This window comes from Anser brachyrhynchus (genome assembly GCF_964034855.1).
Source record: "Anser brachyrhynchus genome assembly, chromosome: 11".
Taxonomy (NCBI): Eukaryota; Metazoa; Chordata; class Aves; order Anseriformes; family Anatidae; genus Anser; species Anser brachyrhynchus.
Genome location: NC_137706.1, coordinates 21,455,123 through 21,476,298, shown reverse-complemented (window position 1 = coordinate 21,476,298; position 21,176 = coordinate 21,455,123). Strand labels below are relative to the sequence as shown.

General features: G+C 63.8%; 2 protein-coding genes across 13 annotated transcripts in view; one reads left to right on the top strand and one right to left on the bottom strand.

The window, feature by feature from the left end:
* Positions 1 to 1,740: 1,740 nt before the first annotated feature.
* Positions 1,741 to 17,549, bottom strand: LOC308200950 (uncharacterized protein; the record flags this gene model as incomplete). The annotated part of the gene is made up of 3 exons (XM_080607568.1): positions 1,741 to 4,140; positions 15,693 to 17,070; positions 17,429 to 17,549. The coding sequence occupies 2 exons, from the start codon at positions 17,547 to 17,549 to the stop codon at positions 15,770 to 15,772; spliced, it is 1,422 nt and encodes a 473-aa protein (XP_080463694.1). The 3' UTR covers positions 1,741 to 4,140; positions 15,693 to 15,769.
* TLE3 (TLE family member 3, transcriptional corepressor) overlaps positions 16,855 to 21,176 on the top strand; it is a 23,918-nt gene continuing 19,596 nt past the window's right edge. For 9 of the 12 annotated variants that reach the window (XM_080607475.1, XM_080607481.1, XM_080607473.1 and 6 more), the window contains exons 1-5: positions 16,855 to 16,993; positions 17,453 to 17,571; positions 17,665 to 17,765; positions 17,895 to 17,958; positions 18,539 to 18,583. In XM_080607475.1, the coding sequence (XP_080463601.1) occupies positions 17,548 to 17,571; positions 17,665 to 17,765; positions 17,895 to 17,958; positions 18,539 to 18,583 (234 nt within the window). In that variant the 5' untranslated portion in view covers positions 16,855 to 16,993; positions 17,453 to 17,547. Of the gene's footprint in view, positions 17,046 to 17,452; positions 17,572 to 17,664; positions 17,766 to 17,894; positions 17,959 to 18,538; positions 18,584 to 21,176 lie in introns of those variants that run through there. The other 3 variants (XM_080607476.1, XM_080607477.1, XM_080607474.1) reach the window with 3 other exon arrangements.

The window sequence follows — 21,176 nt, the reverse complement described above, 5'->3', positions numbered from 1 at the left end:
AGCATAATGTTGAGGCACATCTGTGATAAATCTGCTTTTAATCTCCACAAAGTGCTTTTCATAGATTCCAACTTTAACGTATTAGGTGTTAGATGAACACACTGAGTGCTAGTAAAATACACCCGATTGTAATCTATTACCTTTTACACAAAGCAGCATTTAGTTTTATTAACTATTGAAATATACTGAAAACTGTTAAAAAAGCACCGTGTAAATCTTTAAGATTCATGCTGTTTGATTTTATGGAGGCCTAATTCCTTGCAAAAGTAGCAGGCGAGCAGCCGGGCCGACGACTTAATGGGTTGTAGGTGATTAACAGGAGCCCCCCACCCCGCCTCGGGGAGGTGCTGGGTGGCAGCATGGGGGGGGACCGCGGGGTGGCTTCGAGGGGGTGCTGAGCCCCCGGCCCTGCCCCTGCTCTGCGCCCTGCTGGGACTCCTGGGGAAGCGGCTTCCTCGGGGGGTGAGACACGGGCTCGGGGGCTTTGGCTGGTGGGCAGGGGGTTGGTGGGGCCCCCAGCAGGTGCTTGGAGCCCCGGTTGCCCTTTGGGGCCAGGCACGATGCTCGTCCTGCCCCTGCAACCTGACCCGCTCCCCTGCCAGCAGCGGGGTCTCTCTTCGGATGCAGGTCCTGCCTTTGAGCTGAGGGCAGCGGGCCTGCGGGGTGACGGTGATGGGGGTGGCATAAAGTCCCTGCTGTGTCCGTCCTGCCCTGGGTCACCTCCCCTGTGCCCCGTCCCCGGCACATCCAGCCGCCGGGGCTGGGCTGTTTGCACACCCGTAAATCCCCGCTGACTCAGCCGGGCTGGGGCCGTCGCTCGGGGTTTCCTCGGGTGCCGAGGTGCAGAGGATTTCTGCTCCGGCACGAGCCCGCTGGGGCCGCAGGGAGCGCGGGCACAGCCCAGGGCAACCGCGGCGGGGCCGAGATGAGGGCTGGCTGCCCCGACAGCACCCCAGCCCCAGCCCCAGCACCTCGCTGGGCTCTCGGCCCCGAGTGTTTTATTTGGGGCCGGGGTTTTGGGGACGGGGGACAGGGTCTGCCCGCACCTCGCCCTCCCCAGCGTGGACCTTTTCCCCCCCGCAGTGCCCGGGCACGTGGCGGCCCCGCGTGAGCCGCGGGAGTTTCCAGCGGGCACCGTGCAGGATGCGCCTGAGTCAGAGCGAGAAACGGCAGGGCCGGGGCAGCGCGGGGGGAGCCCCGGGATTCCCCCGCTGCCGCTCCTGGAGGGGCTGGGGGAAACCAAACCCACACACCGGGCTGGATCCTGCCTCGCTCGGCTGGGGGGCTCCCAAACGCACCGGGGACGGGGCGCTGCAGCTTGGGCTTGGCGGCTGGGTTCGTCTCTGTCTCCAGCTCTTCCTCTGCGCTCTTCCAGCCAGCAGGACTAATTGTTGGGAAAACAGTTATTCAAGGGGAAAAAGTCCTTCGTGCTGCGGCAAAATTATAAACATGGGAATAATTAGAGATGTACGAGGCCAGAAAGCCAGCACAGCAGTAGGTGATTTAAATACAAGCCCAGGGACCTCTCTCTGTGCCCCACAAAGAGAGGGGACCTCTGCTGCCGGACACCACAGCTCGGCGAGGATGTGCCAGAGCACGGCTTTGTTTTAATAAAAAACTAAATTGAAAAGCGTTGTTCAAAAGGCTGTTCCAGATCTAAAGGGAAATAACTTTTGCAGAGTTCGTGGAGCCAAAATGTGCTTTGGTTCTTCCCACTGTTGGAAGAGCTGTTGAGAGGTGTTGTTTTTTTTTTTTTTCTCTCTCGCTCTTTCTCCCTGCCTCGCCCTCACACGGTTATCCAATCTGCCGTTAACGCTGGGACCGAACCAAAGCTCTGGTGCCAAAACCTCCACACTTGGAGAACCTTCGGACCCCGAGCTGGGGCTTAAATTACGTCCCGCACATGGCCCCAGCCGTGCTGGAAGGCAGTCCCAACTGCACGCCAGTCCCTGGCTGCTGAAGCCCTGGCTCTGGGGCGAGCAGCGTTCTGCCCGGGGTTTGCCCACCTTCCCCCAAACCGGAGGCTCCTGTATTTGCACCACACTGCGGTGGTTTCCCTGCACGGTGGCTCCTTGGGGCGCTTCGCACCATTTCTGCTCCGGTGCAGAGGTGCCGTGGCGTGGCTGGGGCTCCCTTTCTGGCTGGCTTGGGCAACCTCTCCCCTCGCTCCTGCTGCAGCTGGGTAGGAAACAGCTCCAGCAGCTCAGCCCCTGGCACAAGGGCACGGGGAGAGCGCAGCAGCGGCTGCCAACGCCTGCTCCCGGCGGGGAGCTGGGGAGCTTGGGGCTGGCACAGCTCTCGGCTCCGCGCGGTGGGTCTGGGAGCCCTGCGCACGCATCCCACAGCACCGACAGCGGCACGAGCGTGCCCACGCTCCTCCGCCGCAGGGAACGGGGTGGGCTGTGGGCGCTGGGTTTTGGGGACAGTGCCCTGGGGCATTGCTCCACCGCCCAGTGCCGGGCAGAGCCAGCTTTGCTCCCCAGCCTTCCCGCTGGGATTTCCCATGGCTTCGAGCTGCCGAGGATGATGCCAGCCTTGGCAAAGCCACCGGGGCTCGGAGAGAGGCCAGCTCACCCAGGCTCTGAACGCACCCAGCCCGCAGGCGAGCACGCCGTGACAACTGCCTGCAGGCCTGGCTCGCTCGCAAACAAATGCAAAACGCAGCAGGATCACAGGGGGCTCGGTGTTAAGCGAGGACAGGGCGCCTGCTCCCGCCGTGACAGCCAGCTGGGAAATCCCTGTCCTCATGCAGAGGTGCCTGCGCCTGCGAACACCTTGATGCTGAGCCAGCGGGATCAGCCTTTGCATCAGCGGGATCACCTTTTCCATCCCTGGCATCTCCTTCTCCATCCCTGTTTTCCCCTTTTCTGCCCCAACCCAGCTGTGGGGGGGCAGCCAGCGCCCGTCAGCGGGTGCCTGCGCCCACCCAGGAGGCACACAGGGAAGCACCACCACCAGAGCTGTTCCCTCTGACCTCTCCTTTCACACTTCAGTCATTTCCTGCTTTTTTTTTTTTTCTCTTCTTCTTTTTTCCCCCATTCCCCATGCCTTTGCCTAATAGTTTTCATTAAACCCAGCTCGTAAACAAGGCACATCCTCCCCTTTTGGAGCCCATGACCAGAGAACTCTTGGCCTCATTCTAGCAGTACAAGGTGTTCCAGTGATTATTACCCCTAAATAATGCGGTTTAACAATTAACAGCTTGTTTCAACAGCATTTGCATTTCCCTGCTACTAAACAAGAGACTTTAATCTCCGCGCACAAACAGCGTCTTGTTGGGACAAGCTGCAGGATGCGCGGGCTGCACCGTGCGGAGCTGTGCCAGCTTTGCCACCCGGCTCCATCCCGTGCCGGGCTCCCCTCGTGCTCCTGTGGCACCACCGGGGGTCCCACGGCACCACCGGGGGTCCCACAGCACCACCGGGGGTCCCACGGCACCACCGGGGGTCCCACGGCACCACCAGGGCTCCCACAGCACCACCGGGGCTCCCACGGCACCACCGGGGGTCCCACGGCACCACCGGGGCTCCCACAGCACCACCGGGGCTCCCACAGCACCACCAGGGGTCCCACGGCACCACTGGGGGTCCCACGGCACCAGCGGGGGTCCCACGGCACCACTGGTCTGCCATGAGCGGTGCGGGCGCAGCCGGTGCCGGTGCCCAGGGGCCGGCGGTGCGGGTCGGAGCAGCCAGCGCCTCTGCTCCGCCGCTCCCCGGGCTCCTTTGAACGCGCTGGCTTCAATTACCTCTAATTACACGCGGTGTATCAGAAGGCAGACGGCTTTGAACCCGGCGGAGAATCGGGGCCGTTTCCAGGCGCAGCGCAGCGAGCCGCCCCAGCCACATGAAAAGTTGATGTTTCTGGAGCTATTAGAGAAGTGTCTTTTAATGATTTAATAAAATCGCCGGCATAGCAGTGAGTCCTCTCAGATGCCAGAACCCTCGTGCAATCCGCCACGGCTCTGACAACCGGCCTCCTCGCACCTACCGGCAGGGAAGGGTTTTGGGACCAGCCTGGGGTGTCAGCAGCGAGGGGGCTGGCGGAGACGCGGGGAAGGGGACAGCCCCGTCCTGCCGGCACCGTGGTGGCCGCAGCCTCCCCTCCAGACACAGCCGAGGCGATGAGAGCACGGGGTACCTGCAGGCATAAGAGCGGGGTGAGAATCCCATTTATTCCGAGAACGCCTGGCGACCTTTTGCAGGCAGCGCAGATAAATGCTGGGCCAAGCGGCATTGTTCTCTCTTAATACAAGAAATAGAAACATTAATCATCTAACCAGTCATTTATCATGGTTTGGGGGCATTAATTTGATGGTATGTCATTTCCCATTGGGTTTGTGTGTTGTGGAGGTTGCATTCAAAACACCTTCAATTAGATGTAACTAACGATACCGAGCTATTTTAGGGCCTGGTGATCCCTTCGAGCAGGAGGCTGCTGTGACGGCTGCGGGAGCGACCAGACCACCTCTGCCTCCCCTCAGCCGCCGGTGGCCTGACGGTCAGACCCCTTTGCTGGAGGAAAAGCCAGGCAGGGGCTGCCCCTGGGTCCTGCAATGGGCTCTCGCCCTGCACTGGGTAAATCATGACCCCCTGGGAGGCCGGGAGCCACCCGTTCCTCCTTCCTCCCCGGCTGCTCAGGCAGGCAGACCCGGGAGATCAGCAGCTCCCGACCCTCCTCATCCTCCACGGGCCTGCTGCAGGAGGCCGGGCAGCTCCCTGCGCCCAGGTCAGAGGCACCCAAAGGTGGGCGAGACCTGGGGGGGGGGGGGGGGCCGGGAACACCCCACGAGCTTGCCCAGCCCGTGACAGCGAGCACTGTGCTGGTGCAGCCTTGTGAAGCGGCCGTGTCCAGGCTCAGGGCTGCGTTTGGCTCCGGGCTCGGCTGCGGCCTCGTCGTGCAAGGCGGGGAAGGCACGTAACCTCCCGCCGCGCTCATTTGACTGGAGGGAGCTGTTAAGTCTCCGAGTGGAAAAGCACCCCTAATGACCCGCGTTATTAATGGCTGCTCGGGGAGTAATAGCAGAGCTGGGCAGATCAGAGGAGCTTCGTGCAAACAGCTCCGTCACCCTGCCTCGCGGCTGCCCTGCACCACCCTTATCTCTCCCAGACTGGGGCAGCTCCCGAGCAGAAGCTGCCCATTGTGCCAAATTGCCCGGCGCAGCAGGCAAACACTCATTAGGGGCTGGGTGGAGCCAACCAAGCCCGTACTCAAGGGCCACCCCGACCACAGCAAAGCCAGGCTGCGGCACCAGCCTGAGCTGTCAGCACCAAGCAGGACGAGCTTCGCCACCGCAGGTCGCAGCCGGAGCTTGGCCGTGCCTCGGAGAAAATCTCTGGCCGGGGGAAAAGCAAGGAGCTGCCCTCCGGCCGGGCGCGCAGCTCCCACCGCGCCGGTCGTGGTGCTCGGCGATGCTCGCCGGCGAGCCCCGTCTCCTTAAACCCTGCTCCAAAGCAAGCCAGGGAAAGGCAACTGCTGCCCTTTGAGAGCGGGGTGATTTACCGCACCGCCTGCAATGATTCATTCGGGGCTCTCCTGGTCTGTTTGGTCAGGGCCGTTTTGCAGGCTCGGGGCTTGGCTCCTGCTGCACCATCTCAGCGGGGTTTCTCCCGATACGCGTGCGTGGTCCGTGCGGATGGGACCTGCACAGCTCCCATGCCCAAGCCCCCGTGTCCCCGTGTCCCCAACAAGATCAGGGACAGGGCTGAACCCACGCGGTCTCCTGGCCTGCCTGGGCCCCCCTGGACAAGGGAGAGAGGTCAGGGGGAGCGGGAACGATCCCCAGCACCAATTGACCCTGTCCCAAGGCTCTGTCAGCACAGCAAAACCTCCTGGAAGAGACGCTGCAGTGAGCTGCCCCGGCTGGCAGAGAAACCCCGAATCACTTTTACGGGCTGGAGAGCCTTTAAAAAACCCAAGCGAGGCCACTTGCATGTGTTTGTCTTCTCTGCCAGCTTGGGCTTTAGCGCAGGAAATGTGGCCAAGGAGATTTCTTTAAACAGAGGGAGACCCTGCCCGGGGGGTGCAAGGATCTGGGGCCAGATCCTGCTCGGTGCAGGCTGCCGATGGCTGGGGGCCCTGCCTGCGTCCCAGCGGCGATCCTGGCGGCGCCCCCCCGGGGGCCACGAGCAGCACCTGCCCTCCTCGCGCTGCTTTGCCGACGTGCCCGGCCCTGGCCGCATCCTGCGGCAGCTGTGGGGGCTCTGCCCAGCTCCTGGGGGTTGGAAATGCCGGCAGCAGCCACAACAGCTCGGGGAGGCTGGGGGGGGGCGACCCACTGCTGGCTGAAACCGCTCCCCGGGGGCCTTCCTGGCCAGGCTGCCGCTCCCTCGGGATGCCGCAGCAATGCTGCTTGTTATTCACCGAGCCCACGCGGCTGCGTTTCTGCCCGGGCTCCGGGCAGTGCCCTGGCTGTCTCGAACGAGCGCGAAGCCTTTCTAAAACTTTCCGGCGAGCTGACAAAGTCCTCCGTGATGTAGCGGTCCCAAGTATTTGCTTGATCTGCTGTTGCCACACATTCTTCCGAGAACAAACACGCAGAGCGACGCGCGCACGTCATTCTCCTCCGGAGAGCTGGCTCCTTTTCTCTGGTTATAAACCAAAGCTGACAAGTGTCAGCCCTCCTGCCAAATTTGCACTGACTGGCATTCTCTTGAGTGTTGGTCAAACAGTGAAATCCATTCATTTGTCTAAAAGCAAACCAACAGCATTCTCCTTGTCTCAGGCTGGAACAAAGCCTGTGCCTGTCTGCTCCCAGCACCCTTCCCGCGCGTTGGGGCGCCGGGCGCTGCCCCCCTGGCCCCGTGGGGCAGCACGGCCACAGCCCCGGCCCCTCCAGCGCTGCCCGGTGGGGAGCTTTAAGGGAGACCTTTGGGCAAAACCAGAAACCTGAAATTTCGGTGTATTTCGAGGCAGGGAGGTGGCAAGGCTGATGCTCCAGGTGGGCTCTGCGAGGTCACTGTGCCTGGCTGCTCCCCTCCAACCCTGGCGGAGCAGCCCCTCGGCAGCCCAGCACCACGTCCCTGTCCCCAGGACCCACGTCGGCCCCGGTGCACCCCAGGGATTCTCTCTGCAGCCGGTGGGTGCTCGGCGCTGCTCGCTGCGCTGTGGGGCTGCCCCGCTGTGCTCCCAGCTGAGAGCAGCATCAGCGCCCGCTGCTAGGGCTGCCGGCTGGGCGTGCGTGCTTCGTGTTTGGTGAAGTGCTTCTGAGTGCGATGCTTCAGCTCCAGACCAGCAACAGATTGAGCAACAGAAGCATCTTTCTCTGTTGTGGAGCCTTCAGGAAGCTGTGGGTTGTTTTCTATTTTCTTTCTTTTTTTTTTTTTTTTCTGTTTTTAAAGACGTTGGAGATGCGCTGGGAGGAGAGCAGAAAGCAGGGTGAGCGCGGTGCGGGCCCGGCAGCTCCTGCGAGCAGCCTGGCGCTCAGCTGAGACAAGTGACGGCTCTGAAGGCCGGGCCGTGAGTGCTGCTGCTCCTGCAGCCCTTTGGAGCCGGGTCCTGGCTGCCGGGGCTGGGCAGTGCCCCCGCGGTGAGCGCTGCAGGAGGGGACACCCGGGCGGCATCGACCTCCAAACCAGCACCGATCCCGCCGGGGGAGGTGGTGGCGGTGGTGAGGACGGGAGGCGACGGGGGGGTCTCTCCGTCTTCCGTTTCCCTCTTGCTTTGATGCAAGTCCTCCCATTTTCTCGCAGGCAGCACGGAATTGTTTGTGGCTTCGCCGAGAGCCCAGCGCCGTGGGTTGCCGGGGCAAAGCAAACCCTTTGTCTCAGCCCCGCGCTCCAGCTGGCGTTCGCATGAGGCTGGCGAGCGTAACTCAGCCCAAACAATGCTGGAGCCCCGCCAGCGCGCCGGGGCATCCTGAACCCCCCCGGCGGCTCCTTGCACGCCCTGTGTGTGGTACGGGGCTGGGCAGGGGCGTGCCGGGGGGCTGGGGGTCCTGCTGACAGCTCCCCCCCCCCGCCAGGGCTCTGCCCCCCTGCACGGCGCCCAGCATGCTGCAGGCTGGGGGGGGAGCGGGCACCCGGCTGTGCGTGGTCCTTCGGAGAGCCACCCGTCAAGCTGTGCCCCGTGCTGGGCACTGCCTCCCGTTTTGGTGACGGAAATGTGGTTTTGTGGTTGCTGGAAAGCGGTGGCAGGGCCTGGGTTCGTGTGGGATGGGCAGAGCCCGGCCAGGGCCGGCCCTGAGCCTGCCCCTCACCTGGGCACGGGCTCGGGCTCCCTCTGCTCTGCTCAGGGGGGTGAAGAAGAAAACGGAAAATCTTTGTCACTGCTCAGCAGCTGCACGAGGCTGGCCCTGCGTGGAGATGGGCCGGGTGGTGTGAGGTCAGAGCTGTCCTCTTCTGCAGCTTTTCTGCAGCTTTTCTGCAGCTTTTCTGCAGCCACCAGCCCGCCCTGCCCCACCGGGGCTCCGCGGGTGCTGCACCCGTGGGGAACCCAAAGCTGCCTCGTGCCTCTCGCAGCGGCTCCAGGCGTGCCGGGCAGCTCCGAGTGAGCGCCGAAAGCTCCCTGCTTTGCTCCTAAAGCACACGATTCAGGGTCGGGCTGGGAAGCGGGGGTTATTGAGCCGAGGACTGGGGTGTGCTGGGGCGGAGGGGGGCTGCCCACCCGCGGGGCAGCGACCCCGGCCCAGCCGTGGGAGCGGAGAGCCACGGCCCCGCGAGAGGCGGCAGCAGTGGCTCGGGGCGAGCGGTGGGATGGCTGCCACGGCCTTCAATGGTCATTATTCCTCCGAAGGGAGACCACGGCACGGCCCCTGCCCGAGAGCTACTCGCTGCGACCGAAACCGGCGCTGAGCTGCCGCCGAAACCCGTCCCGGGCTTAGCCCCAGACGAACGCGCGCGGCTCTCGTGTATCGGTGGTAAAAGGCTTCCTGTTTCAAAGCTCCCCAAAGCACGGGGGCAGCTTGTTTTGACGTTTGATTAGCCACAGAGAACGGCTCGAGAGGGCTCGACCGAGGGAGCGAGCACTCGGCGGCAGCCGCGGTGCTGAGCGCTGCGGGGCAGGGCACGGCACGGGCTCCCCCCGGCCCCTCTCGCCACCCCCCCCGGGCCCCTCTCCGCTCCCCCCGGCCCCTCCGGCCCTCCTGGCCCCACGCGGAGCCCCCCGGGGCTGCGGGAGGGGGGGTCCGGGCACCGCCGGCTGCGGGGGTCGGCATCGCCCCAGTGCCGGGAGGGGGGCTCCGGGCACCGGGAGGGGGGCTCCGGGCACCGGGTGGGGGGCTCCGGGCACCGGGAGGGGGGCTCCGGGCACCGGACACCGGGCGGGGGGCACCGGGCACCGGACACCGGGCGGGGGGCACCGGGCAGGGGGCACTGGGCACCGGGTGGGGGGCTCCGGGCACCGGGAGGGGGGCACCGGGCACCGGGTGGGGGGCTCCGGGCACCGGGAGGGGGGCTCCGGGCACCGGACACCGGGCGGGGGGCACCGGGCAGGGGGCACTGGGCACCGGGAGGGGGGCACCGGGCACCGGGCGGGGGTCTCCGGGCACCGGGAGGGGGGCACGGGGCGGGGGGCAGCGGGGGCGGCAGCGCTGCCCGGAGCCGGCGGAGCCCAGCAGCGGCAGCCCCCCCGCAGCGGCAGCGGGGCCCGGGCCGTGCTGAACTCTCCGGGCTCTGCTTTGCTTTGCTTCGCTTCCTTTCTTTTTTCTTTTTTTTTTTTTCCCTTTCCCCAGACCTAAAGCATGTTGTGTCAGGTCGGTCGTGACACTGCAGGGCTGTTTTCCTTTCTCTTGCTATCGCTGCTATCAAGTAGGAGTTAACAGCTCTTGTTTATACAATGACTATCTGGCCAGAGGCTGATTTAATACCTCCCACTTCTTTTAAGTGCAAATAGACTCTAATGTGTGTATTAGGCTACTTGAATGGCTGTTCTGGTGAAATACTCGCTTTCCAAATAACTTATCTGCAGTCAGCGCTGGGGAGAGGGGAGAGCAAACTTCTTTAGAGTTTAGCAATAATAAAAAGAAAACAATCCGCTTAATATTTCCCTATTTGCTTGGCTCAGCCTTCAGCCACGCCGAGCCTCGGAGGCTTCCAGCCGCCGGAGCCTTCTGACGGCTTTGCGGGCCCGCTCCCGCAGCCCCCCGCAGCCCCCCGCAGCCCCCCGGCCGGGCCGGGGCCGCAGCCGCCTGCAGCCGCTGCTGGCAGGAGGAGAGCAGCGGTAATCCCATCCCATCCCATCCCAATCCCATCCCATCCCAATCCCGCCCCATCCCAATCCCGTCCCATCCCGGAGCGAAACTGCCGGGTTTCTGCTGAGTCACAGCCACCGGGGAACGGGGAGAGCAATTACAGCCGAAAACTGGGAAGGCATCCCAAACAAATTGGTTATAATTAACAAGTAGAAGAATAACACCAGTAATACCATTAGCAGGCCCAAAAGCCATTTGCAATATAATATCTATAATTAGACAGCGCACAGCAAAGCCGGGGCTGAGCTGCTGCCCCGGCAGGGGAGGGCAGGTGGGCGGTGGGGAGCTGGGGGGCTCGGGAGGAGGTGAGCACCCCCCGCACCCTCCAGCACCCCCCGGCACCCTGCAGAACCCCCCAGCACCCCCAGCACCTCGTCCATCCCCTGCACGAGCCCTGGCTCCGTGCATCCAAGGGTCCCGGGGCTGGATGCGGTGGGCGCGGGGAGGCCGGCGGGGCCGGGGCACCACTGCCCTGCCTGCAGCGGGTCGCTGCTGCTGCGTTTCCCCACCTGCGTTTGTTGCAGGGCAGCGTCTGATGGAGCTGCTGGGCTTGGGTCTGAGCTGTGGCTGAGACCAGTTAGGGAGCCCCGGGCCTGATCCCTTCGTCTCCTCCTCGTGTCGGTCCCGAGCTCGCGGCCAGATCGATGCAACGAGCGTGGGCCGGGGCTGTCCTGGCAGGGGGACCCGGCTCCGAGCCTGAGCTCAGCTCCCCTGAGCTGCCCCTGCTGCCACGGGGCTGTCCCGAGGCTTGCCCTGCTGTGGGCACCTGGGCACATCTGCGAGCTCAAAGGTTATGGGATTTTCTGTGGGAAACCTGCCTGGGACCTCGAGGGAAGTCCACGGCCCCTTCCCATGCCAAACCAACCTTGCCTCTGCTGCCGGCCGTACCCGTTACCCCTCTCACCCCTCCTGTCCCAAGTTCGGGGGGATGGAGGAGAAAGGCTTGGCTTTTGAGGCTCAGGCCCCTGTTCCGTGCCAGCACGAGGTCGCGGCACATCCCCAGCAGCTTCCCACCCGCCGGGCGCCTCTGCCTGGGCTGCCCCCGGCCGCGGTGGCGCAGCCCAGAGCCTGGGCTGGGCAGCACGGGTATTGCCCAAGCAGGTCCCGCGGATAAGGGTGAGGTCAACGGGAGCTTTGCTTGTGAAAGGACCGGGTAATCGGGGCCTGTCGTGACAGCACCGGCTCCCGACGCGCTCCTCCGGCCGCCGGGCGAGGCCGTGGCCCCTCGCAGGGCGCTGAGCGTCCGCCCCGAATTTAGGCGCAGGGGCTGCAGGGGGGTGCAGGGGGGGGGAGGGATGCCCCTGGCTGCCAGGCACAGCCCTGCCCACGCTTGTACACACTGCTTGGAGGGTGTCCGTGTCCTGCCACCGCTTCCCTTGGTTTTATTTTTGGTTCCTTTTCGGTTTTCGTTTCTGCGGGAAGGTCACAGCTCAAAAGTTCTGCTGAAGGATTTGGTAAAGAGCGCCGCATTTACAGGCTGGGGTGAAGCGAAGTGTCTGAGTGCATCAGCAGCCAAAGCTCGCCCCAGCCACCGGGGCCGATGGGCCCGCGTGGTTTCGCAGGTTGCTGCGTGCGCATTTCCCTGCGAGGGGCCCCGATGCCTGCTCTGAAGAGGGCAGAAGAGAAAGTGGCCCAGCCCGGCAAGTGCTGGGGGGCCCGCAGGAGGCTGGCGGTGCCCCCGCTGGGTTCGAGGGTTCAAAACACCCCAAAGGGAAGGCCCCAAATGCCCCAGGCAGCTCCCGGTGCTCCCAGTGCCAGGAGCGGCCGCGGGACCCAGCCCGCTCGCGCTGGGGGTGGGGGGGCTGCGAAACCTCACTGCCAAGAGCAGATAAAACCCGCGGAGCTTCCCCACAAAGCCAAATAAACTTGCTGATAGCTCTCCTCGCTCTCCTTGCTCGGTCATTAGTATGCGTTTCAGTGCCTTTCCAGCTCTGAAATCCTTGTTTAGATAAACTTGAAAGCTAAAGGAAATTTGGCAGGCAGGGTCCTGCCCTGCGCGGAGGGCAGATAGTGTCACCTTAAATGTAAACACGCGCTATTGACTGGGGCCGGGACCGGCTTGTCAGCGATAAAGCCACCTCGCGGGGTGGCTGCCTTCACACAGCCGCGCACAATGAGCGCCGCTTTCATGTTTGGCGAGTTAATCTATTAATGTCGTCCAGGAAATGAGATGGGAACAGAAGCGACTCAGTTACCGGCGGGGCGTGCGTGTGTGTGTGTGTGCGCGCAGGTTTCTCCTCTTTCCCCCCCGCCGCCTCCTCTGCATCCTAATGGCAAACCAACGTGGTCTGATGGAGCCGCAGTAAAGCCTCGCTCAGCCTCTCCCAGGATTAACGGCTACACGGGGAAGCACGAGGGGAAGGTTAAAAAAAAAAATACGGGAGAAAAGCCCCGCGTTTTGGTTCAGGGCCCGTGTCCCGCAGGGAGGCACCGCGGCCCCGTGCGGGATCCTGAGCCCCGCAGCGGTGCCGGGGGCAGCCTGCGGGCGGCCGGGTGCTGGGGATTTGGGGCAGGGCGAGCAGCAGGCGCAGCGGGGACCGGCGTGGGATGGGGCACGGCGGCTCCTTCCCCGCGGAGGCCGATTGCGCAGGGGAAGAGCGGCTCAGTTTCCCCGAAAGGGCGGCGGCGCGGCGGGTCTGCTCGGTGTCACAACACCCCGCGCTCAGGAGCCGTGCCCGAGCTTTCCCCCTGAGCCGGGCGGGTGAGGACATCTCCGCTTCCCTTCCCGCGGCCGCGAGACCTCGCGGGGTGCCGTGGCCTCAAGCGTGCAGCACGTCTCGGCCAAGCCGTGCGTGGGACCAGCGGCCTCCTTCAGGGGGACCTTGCATCGCCCCGGGGACCCCAAAGCCTCCTGCGCTTGGCCCCATCTCTGGCGTGCTCGGCCCTACAACCCTCGGGGCACGTGGAGGACGAGGGGCGGGAGTGGGCTGGGGCTCCCCTGCCGCCCCCAGGGGAGGGACGCGGCTCCTGGTGGCCCCGCGCCTCGAGCTCCAGCGCGGCCCGTCGGGCTGCGAGAGGAGGCAGCCACTTCTCCCGCCGAGGCTTTCCTCTGAGATCGTTACGAAAAAATCTCAGGGAAAGAAAAAAAAAATAAAAAAACTTATGGGAAAAGATCATGGTTTCTAATTGGGATGTGCAAATATCAATTTAAGTAGATTTTAAATCAATATGAACCAGAACATTTCCTTTCACCCCTAATTGTTCTTTCCTTTTTTTTTTTTTTCCTTTTCAACCAGGTGAGCTTTAATAACCTAAAATAAAACATCTGCTATTTCAGTGCAGTCCTAGCGTGAGGAATATCAATTAACGAGAGGCATTCTTGGTCGTCTGAGTTCACCACAACAGCGCTGGCTGGATGGAAATGTGAAGAAAATTACAACCTTTTCGGGGAAACCATTAAATAAAAATCAGAATTTGTCCGTAAATACCGCTGGGGGAGGGAAGCAGCTCGTCTGGTGCCTTCTATTTTCAGCAGCGGAACCGAATTTCCAGCGTCGAGCGCGGTCCCTTTCCTGTCCCCTTTGCCCACCGCCCCGTCGGGGCCCAGGAAGCCGGTGGCACGGGGCGTCCCAGCACCCGGTGACGCACGGTGTGGGGTGGCCGTGGGTCACCGCACCGGGATGGGGACCCTGCGGGTGGGTGCCCAGCACCCATGGGAGATCGGCCCTGGATGCTCCACCAGCTGCTCCTCTCCCCAGCCTGCAGGGGACGGGGCCGTCCCAGCGTCTGGGGGCTTTTCTTGGGGGTTTTTCTCCTCTTTGGGGGCCGGAGGCATAGCAGCGAGAGCCACGCTGTGCCCCCAGGACAGGGCCGGCCCCGTGGGAGCCCCGTAACGCCGCCGTGGTTTATCGCGATCTGTCCGGCACAGGGCAAGGAGCGACGGACGACCGAGCGCCCAGCAGGCAGCGTGGGCTCGCAGGGCTCAGCACCGCGCAGCATCGGGCCCCCCGGTCCGCTCGGGCCTGCTGGGGGGCTCGGCTTGCCTTCCCCAGCCACGCCAAAGTAACCCCCACGTGTGAACCCACGGCAGGCGCCGGGGCCAAAGGGGCAGCGCCGGGGCCCAGCCCTGCGCCCTCGGCCAGCCCGCGGGGAGCCCGGGCAGCCTGGGGATGGGGTGGCCACGGGGGCTGCCGGGGGGCTGGGGGGGGGCCGAGGGGGGCTGCTGGGGCTTTCTCCTCCCCGGGGCCTTCCCCGCGGGGCGGACGTGGCCGTGGGACTGCCGGGGCTTCGCAGCCCCCGGGAGCAGAGGGAGCGTGCGGCCCAGCTGAGCACCGGCCGCGTTCCCCAGCGAACGGCCGTGGCCTTGGGCGGACCTGGGGGCGCAGGCTGCCGGGGAGGGCCTTGCGGGGTGGGCACTGGGCTCACCGCCCGGGGCCCCCGAGGCCGCCAGCACCCCGAGGAGCAGCGCAGGACCGCGGGCGGGCAGCTCCAAGCAGCGCGGGCAGGGGGTGCCCCAGGGTCACCGCGGGTGCTGGGTGCTGGGGGAAGGCAGGGCTGAGTCCTGGCGCACCGAGCCCTGCCCGCATAGGCTGCCAGCCGCCTTCTGCTCCCGGCGGTGAAAAAATAGCAACGTTTAAAAATGAAATAAAATAAAATAAAACAAAATAAAATAAAACAAAATAAATGAAAAATAAAATAAAATAAAATAAATGAAAAATGAAATAAAATAAAATATATGAAAAATAAAATAAAATAAAAAATAAAAATTTTAAATTAGAATAACATAAAATTTAAAAAATAAGAATTAAAAAATAAAATAAAAAATTAAAATTAGAATAAAATAAAATAAAATTAAATAAAATTTAAAAATAAATAAAATTAAATAAATAAATAAAATTAAATAAATAAATAAAATTAAAAAAATAAATTAATTTAAAAAAATAAAAGGGGGGGGACTATAAAGGTAGCAGGAAAGAGGAAGGCGAGGAGCCGCTGGCATCTGCACAGGGGAGGCCTCTGGGGGGGGGTGCGGAGGGGGGGGGGGCAGAGGCGCGGAGCCTCCGGCTCCGCTTTGTGAATCCGGCCCGGGTTTTGCGGCGCGCCCCCTGGCCCCACGTGGGGCACGGCGGCCCCGGGCGCGGCGGCCAATGGGAAGGGGGCGCGCGGGCAGCGCCCGGCCCCGCCACGGGGCGCGCAGCAACCGGCGGGGGGGGGGGCAAGGGGCGGCCCCCGGCCCCCTGGGACCCCCTCGGGACCCCCCCTGGGACCCCCCCCGACCCCCCCGGGGCCGCACCGCCAGGGGGTCCCCGGCCCTCCGCAGCCCCCCGGTACCGGCCCGGGAGGGGGGGGGGGGCAGAGGAGCCGCTGGGTGCTGGCGGGGGGCAGGCCGGCGGTGGGCTTCGGCTGGGGGATTTTTCTTATTTTTTATTTTTTTTTTTACTCCCCCCCCCGCCTTTTCTTATTTAAATCGCTCCGTTTCATTACGAGGGAGGGAAAAAAAAAAAAATAAAATAAAATATTCCTTTGATACACAAAATCAAATTGATATTTAGCCTCTGCTTACTTTTTTATGCATGGCTCCCTTCGCCGCGCGGTAGTGACAGATTGTTTGAGCTGGGAGGAAAAGCCATTCAGAGCTAATTAAGCAGCCATTCCGGGCACTATTTGCAAGCGGGAGGCTGAAAAGCAGAGGCATTTGTCAGCGCCGCGGCCCGCGTGGCTTTGATCGACAGCTCCGCCGCCCGAGTGGCAGCCGGGGCCGCGCCCGCCAATGGCGTCGCAGGAGCCGGCCGCGCGCCCTTCCGATTGGTCGGAGCGCGTTTTGACGGACGGCGGCCCCACGTGGGGCGGGGAGGCTCCGGGTGACGCGAGGCGCGGGAGCCATTTTGTGCCGCCGGGACGGGGCCGCGGGGCTCGGCCGGGGACGGGCAGCGGGACGGGGACGGGACCGGGGCTCCCCGGGCACTGCGGGGCTGGGGCCGGCGGTGGAGCCCGGGGCCGGGCGGTGGGGGCCGGGGTCCCCCATAGCGGGCTGTGCGCGGCCTGGGGGAGCCGGGGGGGGGGGGGGGGGCGCGGCGCGGGGCCGATCCTCGCCGGGCCGGCGGCGGCGGGGCGGGCAGCCGTTCCCAGCCGTTCCCAGCCGTTCCCCGGCCGCAGCAGGGGCTCCTTCCCCGTCCCCCCTCCGCCTTTGTGCCGTTTTACCCCCGTTAAACCTTGGGCAGCGTCAAAAACAATTAAAAAAATAAAAAATAAAAAGGGGGGGAGGGGGGAACAACACAACACAGCAGCCCCAGGGCCGCCCGCTCGGTGCCGTCCCGGTGCGGTGCCGGGGCCCGGCCCGCTGCCGCCTCCGCCCCCCGCGGCGGGGCTGCCCCGCGCCCAGCCCGCACCCCGCCGCCATTGTGACGTCCCCCCTCGGCGGCGCCCAATCGGCGGCCGCGCTCGCCGGCCCCACGTGGGCTCCCCGCGCCGCCATTGGCCGCCGCCGCCGAGGCCGCCCGGGTTCGGGTCCGTCCGTCCCGCCCCCTCTCCCCGGTTCCCCCCCCCCCCCCCCCCGCCCCTCGCGGAGCGCTCTGGCGGCGGCGCGGGCCGCGTGCTCCGGCGCTGCCCCAGTCCGCGCGCGGCGGCGGCACCGAGCACCGGGAGCCGGCACCGAGCACCCAGCAGCGGGACCCCAGCGCCCAGCAAAGCGGCGGCGGCGGCCCCCAGCCCGGCCCCGGACCCCCCCCCCCCGCCCAAGAAGCAGCAGCAGCAGCAGCATGGCCCGAGGAGTCCCGGCGCTGCCGCCGGTCCGGAGCTGAAGCCGAGGCGGAGCGGCCGGCGGAGGCACCGCTCGCCCGTCGCATGCCCGCGGCAGTCGGATGTGTACGGCCTTCTCCCCCCCTCCTCCTCTCCTCCATGGCCGTCGTGCTCCGGCGTTAGTTCCTGGCTTTGCTTCCCCCCTTTTCTCGCACAGGAATACCTCGGGGATTCTCCTTCCTCACCGCTTTGTTTTGAATTTTTTTTTTTATTATTATTATCGTTTTGGGCGATTTTTCCTTTTTTTTTTTTTAATTTTTTTTTTTCCTGGTTTCGGTGTCTTGAGGGGGGGGGGAAGCCCGGCGGCTCGGGCGGCGGCGGCGGCAGCAAGCGGCGGTGCCGGCCGGGCTCCGCGGGTGCGCAGCGCCTTCCCCGGCCGAGCCGCGCGGTGCGGAGGCTGCGCTGGGGGGCGAGCCGGGCGGCCGGGCCCCGCTGCTTCCCCCCCCCCAACCCCCCCTTTACCCCTCCCGCCCCCCCCCCTCCTCCGCCCCCCGCACGGACTTTCCTCTCGTCTCTTTGTTCCAGTTCTCGGCCTCTCCGGGAGCGCTCCGTGGCCGGCGGGCAGCAGCGCACGTCGCGATCGCCGCGGCTGGCTCCAGTGACCGCGCCCCAGCCCGGCCATGTACCCCCAGGGCCGGCACCCGGTGAGTCCCGGCTCCCCCCCCCCCTTCCCCTTCCCCTTCCCCTTCCCCCCCCCCCCCAGCCGCTGAGCGCCCCCCCCCCGCCGCTCCCCGCAGGCTCCGCACCAGCCGGGCCAGCCGGGCTTCAAATTCACCGTGGCCGAATCCTGCGACCGGATCAAGGACGAGTTCCAGTTCCTGCAAGCCCAGTACCACAGGTGAGCTGGGAGCGGGGGGAGGAGGAGGAGGAGGAGGGGGGGGGGGGGGTTGTTCCGTGGCGAGCCGCTCCCCGCGGCGGCTGACGGCCCCCCCCCGGCCGCTGTGCTCTGCTCCCCCCCCCCCGACAGCCTGAAAGTGGAGTACGACAAGCTGGCGAACGAGAAGACGGAGATGCAGCGCCATTACGTGATGGTGAGCGGCGGGCGGGGGGGGGCGGCCCCGCCGAGGAGCCCCCGGCCGAGGGAGGGGGGAGAAATTAGAGGGGGGGGGGTCCGCCACCGCCCCCCCCATCCCGCCCTGCGGCAGCCGAGGCTCGGGGCGGCAGCGCTGAGCCCCCCCCTCCCCGCCCCGGTCCCAACCGCGGGGGGGGGGGGGCGTGGGAACACCGGGGTCCCCCCCCCGCAGCACCCCCCTCGACCCCCGGTGCTGCCCCCGGGTCCAGCCCGGAGCGTGCCCCCCCCCTCCACCCCGGCTGGGGGCTGCTATCCCCCCCCCCACCCCAGGCCCTCCAGCCCCCGGCTCTGCGCCGCTTCGTGCCCGGGGGGGGACACGCGGGGGGGCCTCGGGGTGTCGGGCAGAGCCTGCAACATCTGCTGGCGGTGAGGTGTCGTTTCCCCGGCTGCCAGCGCTCCGAGCGCGGCCCCGACCAGGATGCTTTCTGGTAATGACCTTATGCAAACGCCGGACGGTAAATTCATTCAAATTCACCTTGCCTCCTTCTTTTTCTTTTTTTTTTTTCTTTTTTTTCCTCCTCTCCCTCCCCCCCCCCCAGTACTATGAGATGTCGTACGGTTTGAATATTGAAATGCACAAGCAGGTGAGTAACTGGAAGGGGGGGAGGTGGGACGGAGGCTCTCCCGGCGCCCTTCTCCCAGCGCGGGGGGGATCAGGGCAAAGCCGGGGACGTGGCTCCGGGGGAGGTCTCGGGGCCCGGCAGCTCCTGTTTTGAAGGGCGGGTTTCTGGCAGGCCGGCGGGGTTGTGTGCGTGTACTCGGGAGAAACTCGGGTTTTGCGAATCCGTTTTGTGCGGGGAGGTGGAAGCGGCCCCGGTGCCGGGCAGCGCGTACCTGGAGCCGTGCGTGCCGGGCGCCCGGGAAGTGCTGCCGTCGCCTGCGTTCGCCTCCGGTTTTAGTGCCGGCACAAAGCGCCTCGCTCTGAGGCCGAACCCCGACCCTCGCAGCGCCGTGGCGTGAGGCTTGCAGGGAATTATCTTCGGGACACCGATAGCTGGTGGCGTGTTGCTCAATGGCACGGATTTGTCTTTGCATCTGGAAAATGAAGCAACGTTTGGTGCCTTTTTTTTTTTTTTTCCTTGGGTCTCCTCTAATATGTAACTTGCCTGAAGGAAAAATATGGAAGGCCAGAGCGGAATGCGGTGTGCTGCCTTGATAAGATTATAGTTAAAGAGCCTAAAGGCTGGGCACATGATGGTAAAACTTAAAGGAATAAAGTTATTATTGAGATTAGACCTGATTATTTGTGCTGCTGCTGCTTACTGGTTTGAGAAGCAGCTCTAATTAAGAACTGAAGGCAGATACAAGTTGACATCAACTTCGCAACTCACAGATCAGCCCGTTCAGCTCCAAAGTGGTTTTGCTTAATAGCAGCATCGCGGTCCTGCCTATGGAAGTGTCGTTAGCAGATGATTAAATTCAAAGCAGCGTGTCTGTGAGTCTGCCTCTCCTTCACACACGGTTCCCTTCGGCTTTTTGGTGTGTAGTCACAGAGTAGCACAAATAATTACTGCTTAGCCGTCAGGGCTTTTTGTTGTGCTTTTGTTTGGCTTGGGTTTTTTGGTTGTTGTTGGGTGTTGGTTTTTTTTTTTAATGTCTTCTCTTCCACGCAGATTATCCCAACTCCCTTTTCTCTTGTCGCTTCTGCCCGGCCAGAGGTGTCCGTGCGAGGCCGCGCCGCCTCGGGTGCCTTGGGTCGCGGTGCGGCCCGGGATGCCCCCGCGTGCAGGATCGGTGCCTGCTGCCCTTGGAGAGCTCTGCCAGCCTTGCTCTGGAGGGCCGGTGCGTTTTGTCGCCTGCTCGCTTGGTGCCGTGATGGCTCGGCCCCACGCAGGTGTTGAAACATCGCTCTTTTTGCTGATGGGAGCTTTGGAAAGCAGCTGCCGCCCTCTGAGACGCGCGGGGTGTCTTGCGCCGGGGATGGCTGCCTACAAAGCCCTGCTCCGGGAGGGGTTGCGCTGCCGGACGGGGGCTTGGTCGCTGGCCTTGGCTTCGTGGTGCGTTGATGGGATGCTCCGCTCCTTCCGTGCCATGACGTGTAGCCGTGCGTCGCGCCTTCCCCGTTGGCCTCAGGTCTGGGGCGGTTTCGGAGGTAACGGAGGAGCCCCGCTGCACCCACGGGTGCTTTTTGGCAGGGAGGCAGGGGTTGCCCTCTCCATCTCCCGCCTGGGTGCTGCAGGATGGCAGCGAGGGCCGGCGTCAGCACCCTGGCGCTGGGGACCCCGAGACGTGCCGGGGGCTCCCCCGTCGGCGCGAACCGCAGCGGGCGAGCGTTCCCGGGGTGCCCCCAGCCCGCGCCGCGCATCCCCGCCCGCGCGCGTTGCTCCCGGTGCCATATGCTGCGCGCCTCGCGCTCGCTGAGTGTTTTTGGGGAGGCGAAGGCGTCTCCTGCTTCGATTGACAGCGGCGTGCGTGGTGCCGGAGGAAAACAAAGCGGCGAGCCCGGCGCGCTTCCAGGCCAAAACGGGGTGGGAACGGGCACGGGGATGGGGCCGGGAGCCAGGACCCCGGGGGGGCTGAGCCCCTCCTGGGCTGCCGCGTGCCCACGGCAGGTAGCCGCGTGCCCACGTTGGGCAGCCCGTGCCCACCCGAGCCCGGCGTGGCCGTGGCGGGTCGGAGCAAACAAGTTTTATCGGCTGACCTGTTTAGCGGTTGACTCGTGTTTATCCGCGCACAATCAAGTAGGCTGAAGTGCCTGAATTATTCATGCGGTGTCCTGCCCTCCAGACTTGACTGCTTGTGATTACATCTGCTTGAGACAAACATTGATGGATACTTCATCTTTAAGCAAAAGGGGATTGTCTGTCTGTGGGCTTATATAACAGATTATCTCTTCTACGCTGAATATTAAGCGCGTGCATATGCGCCCGGGTGTGCGTTTTTTGTTTTTTTTTTTTTGTTTCCCCCCTTTCTTCTCGTTTTGTTTCTTGTTAGGAGAAAAATGCAGTTTCATAAACAACTCCATATGCAAGGAAATATTTAGGAAGTGACTACCCACTTTGTTGCATGTCAGGCAGTCAATCGCTCCTTACATCGGTCTCGCGGTGAATGAAGCGCTCTGTTACCCCGCTCGGCTTCCCCAACGTGAGGCTGCTCAGGGCTTCCCTTCCTAAACCCCAGCGAAACTCTCTTTAAGGTTAATTGATTTTCACAAAGAGCCCTTCTTTCCCGTGTTGT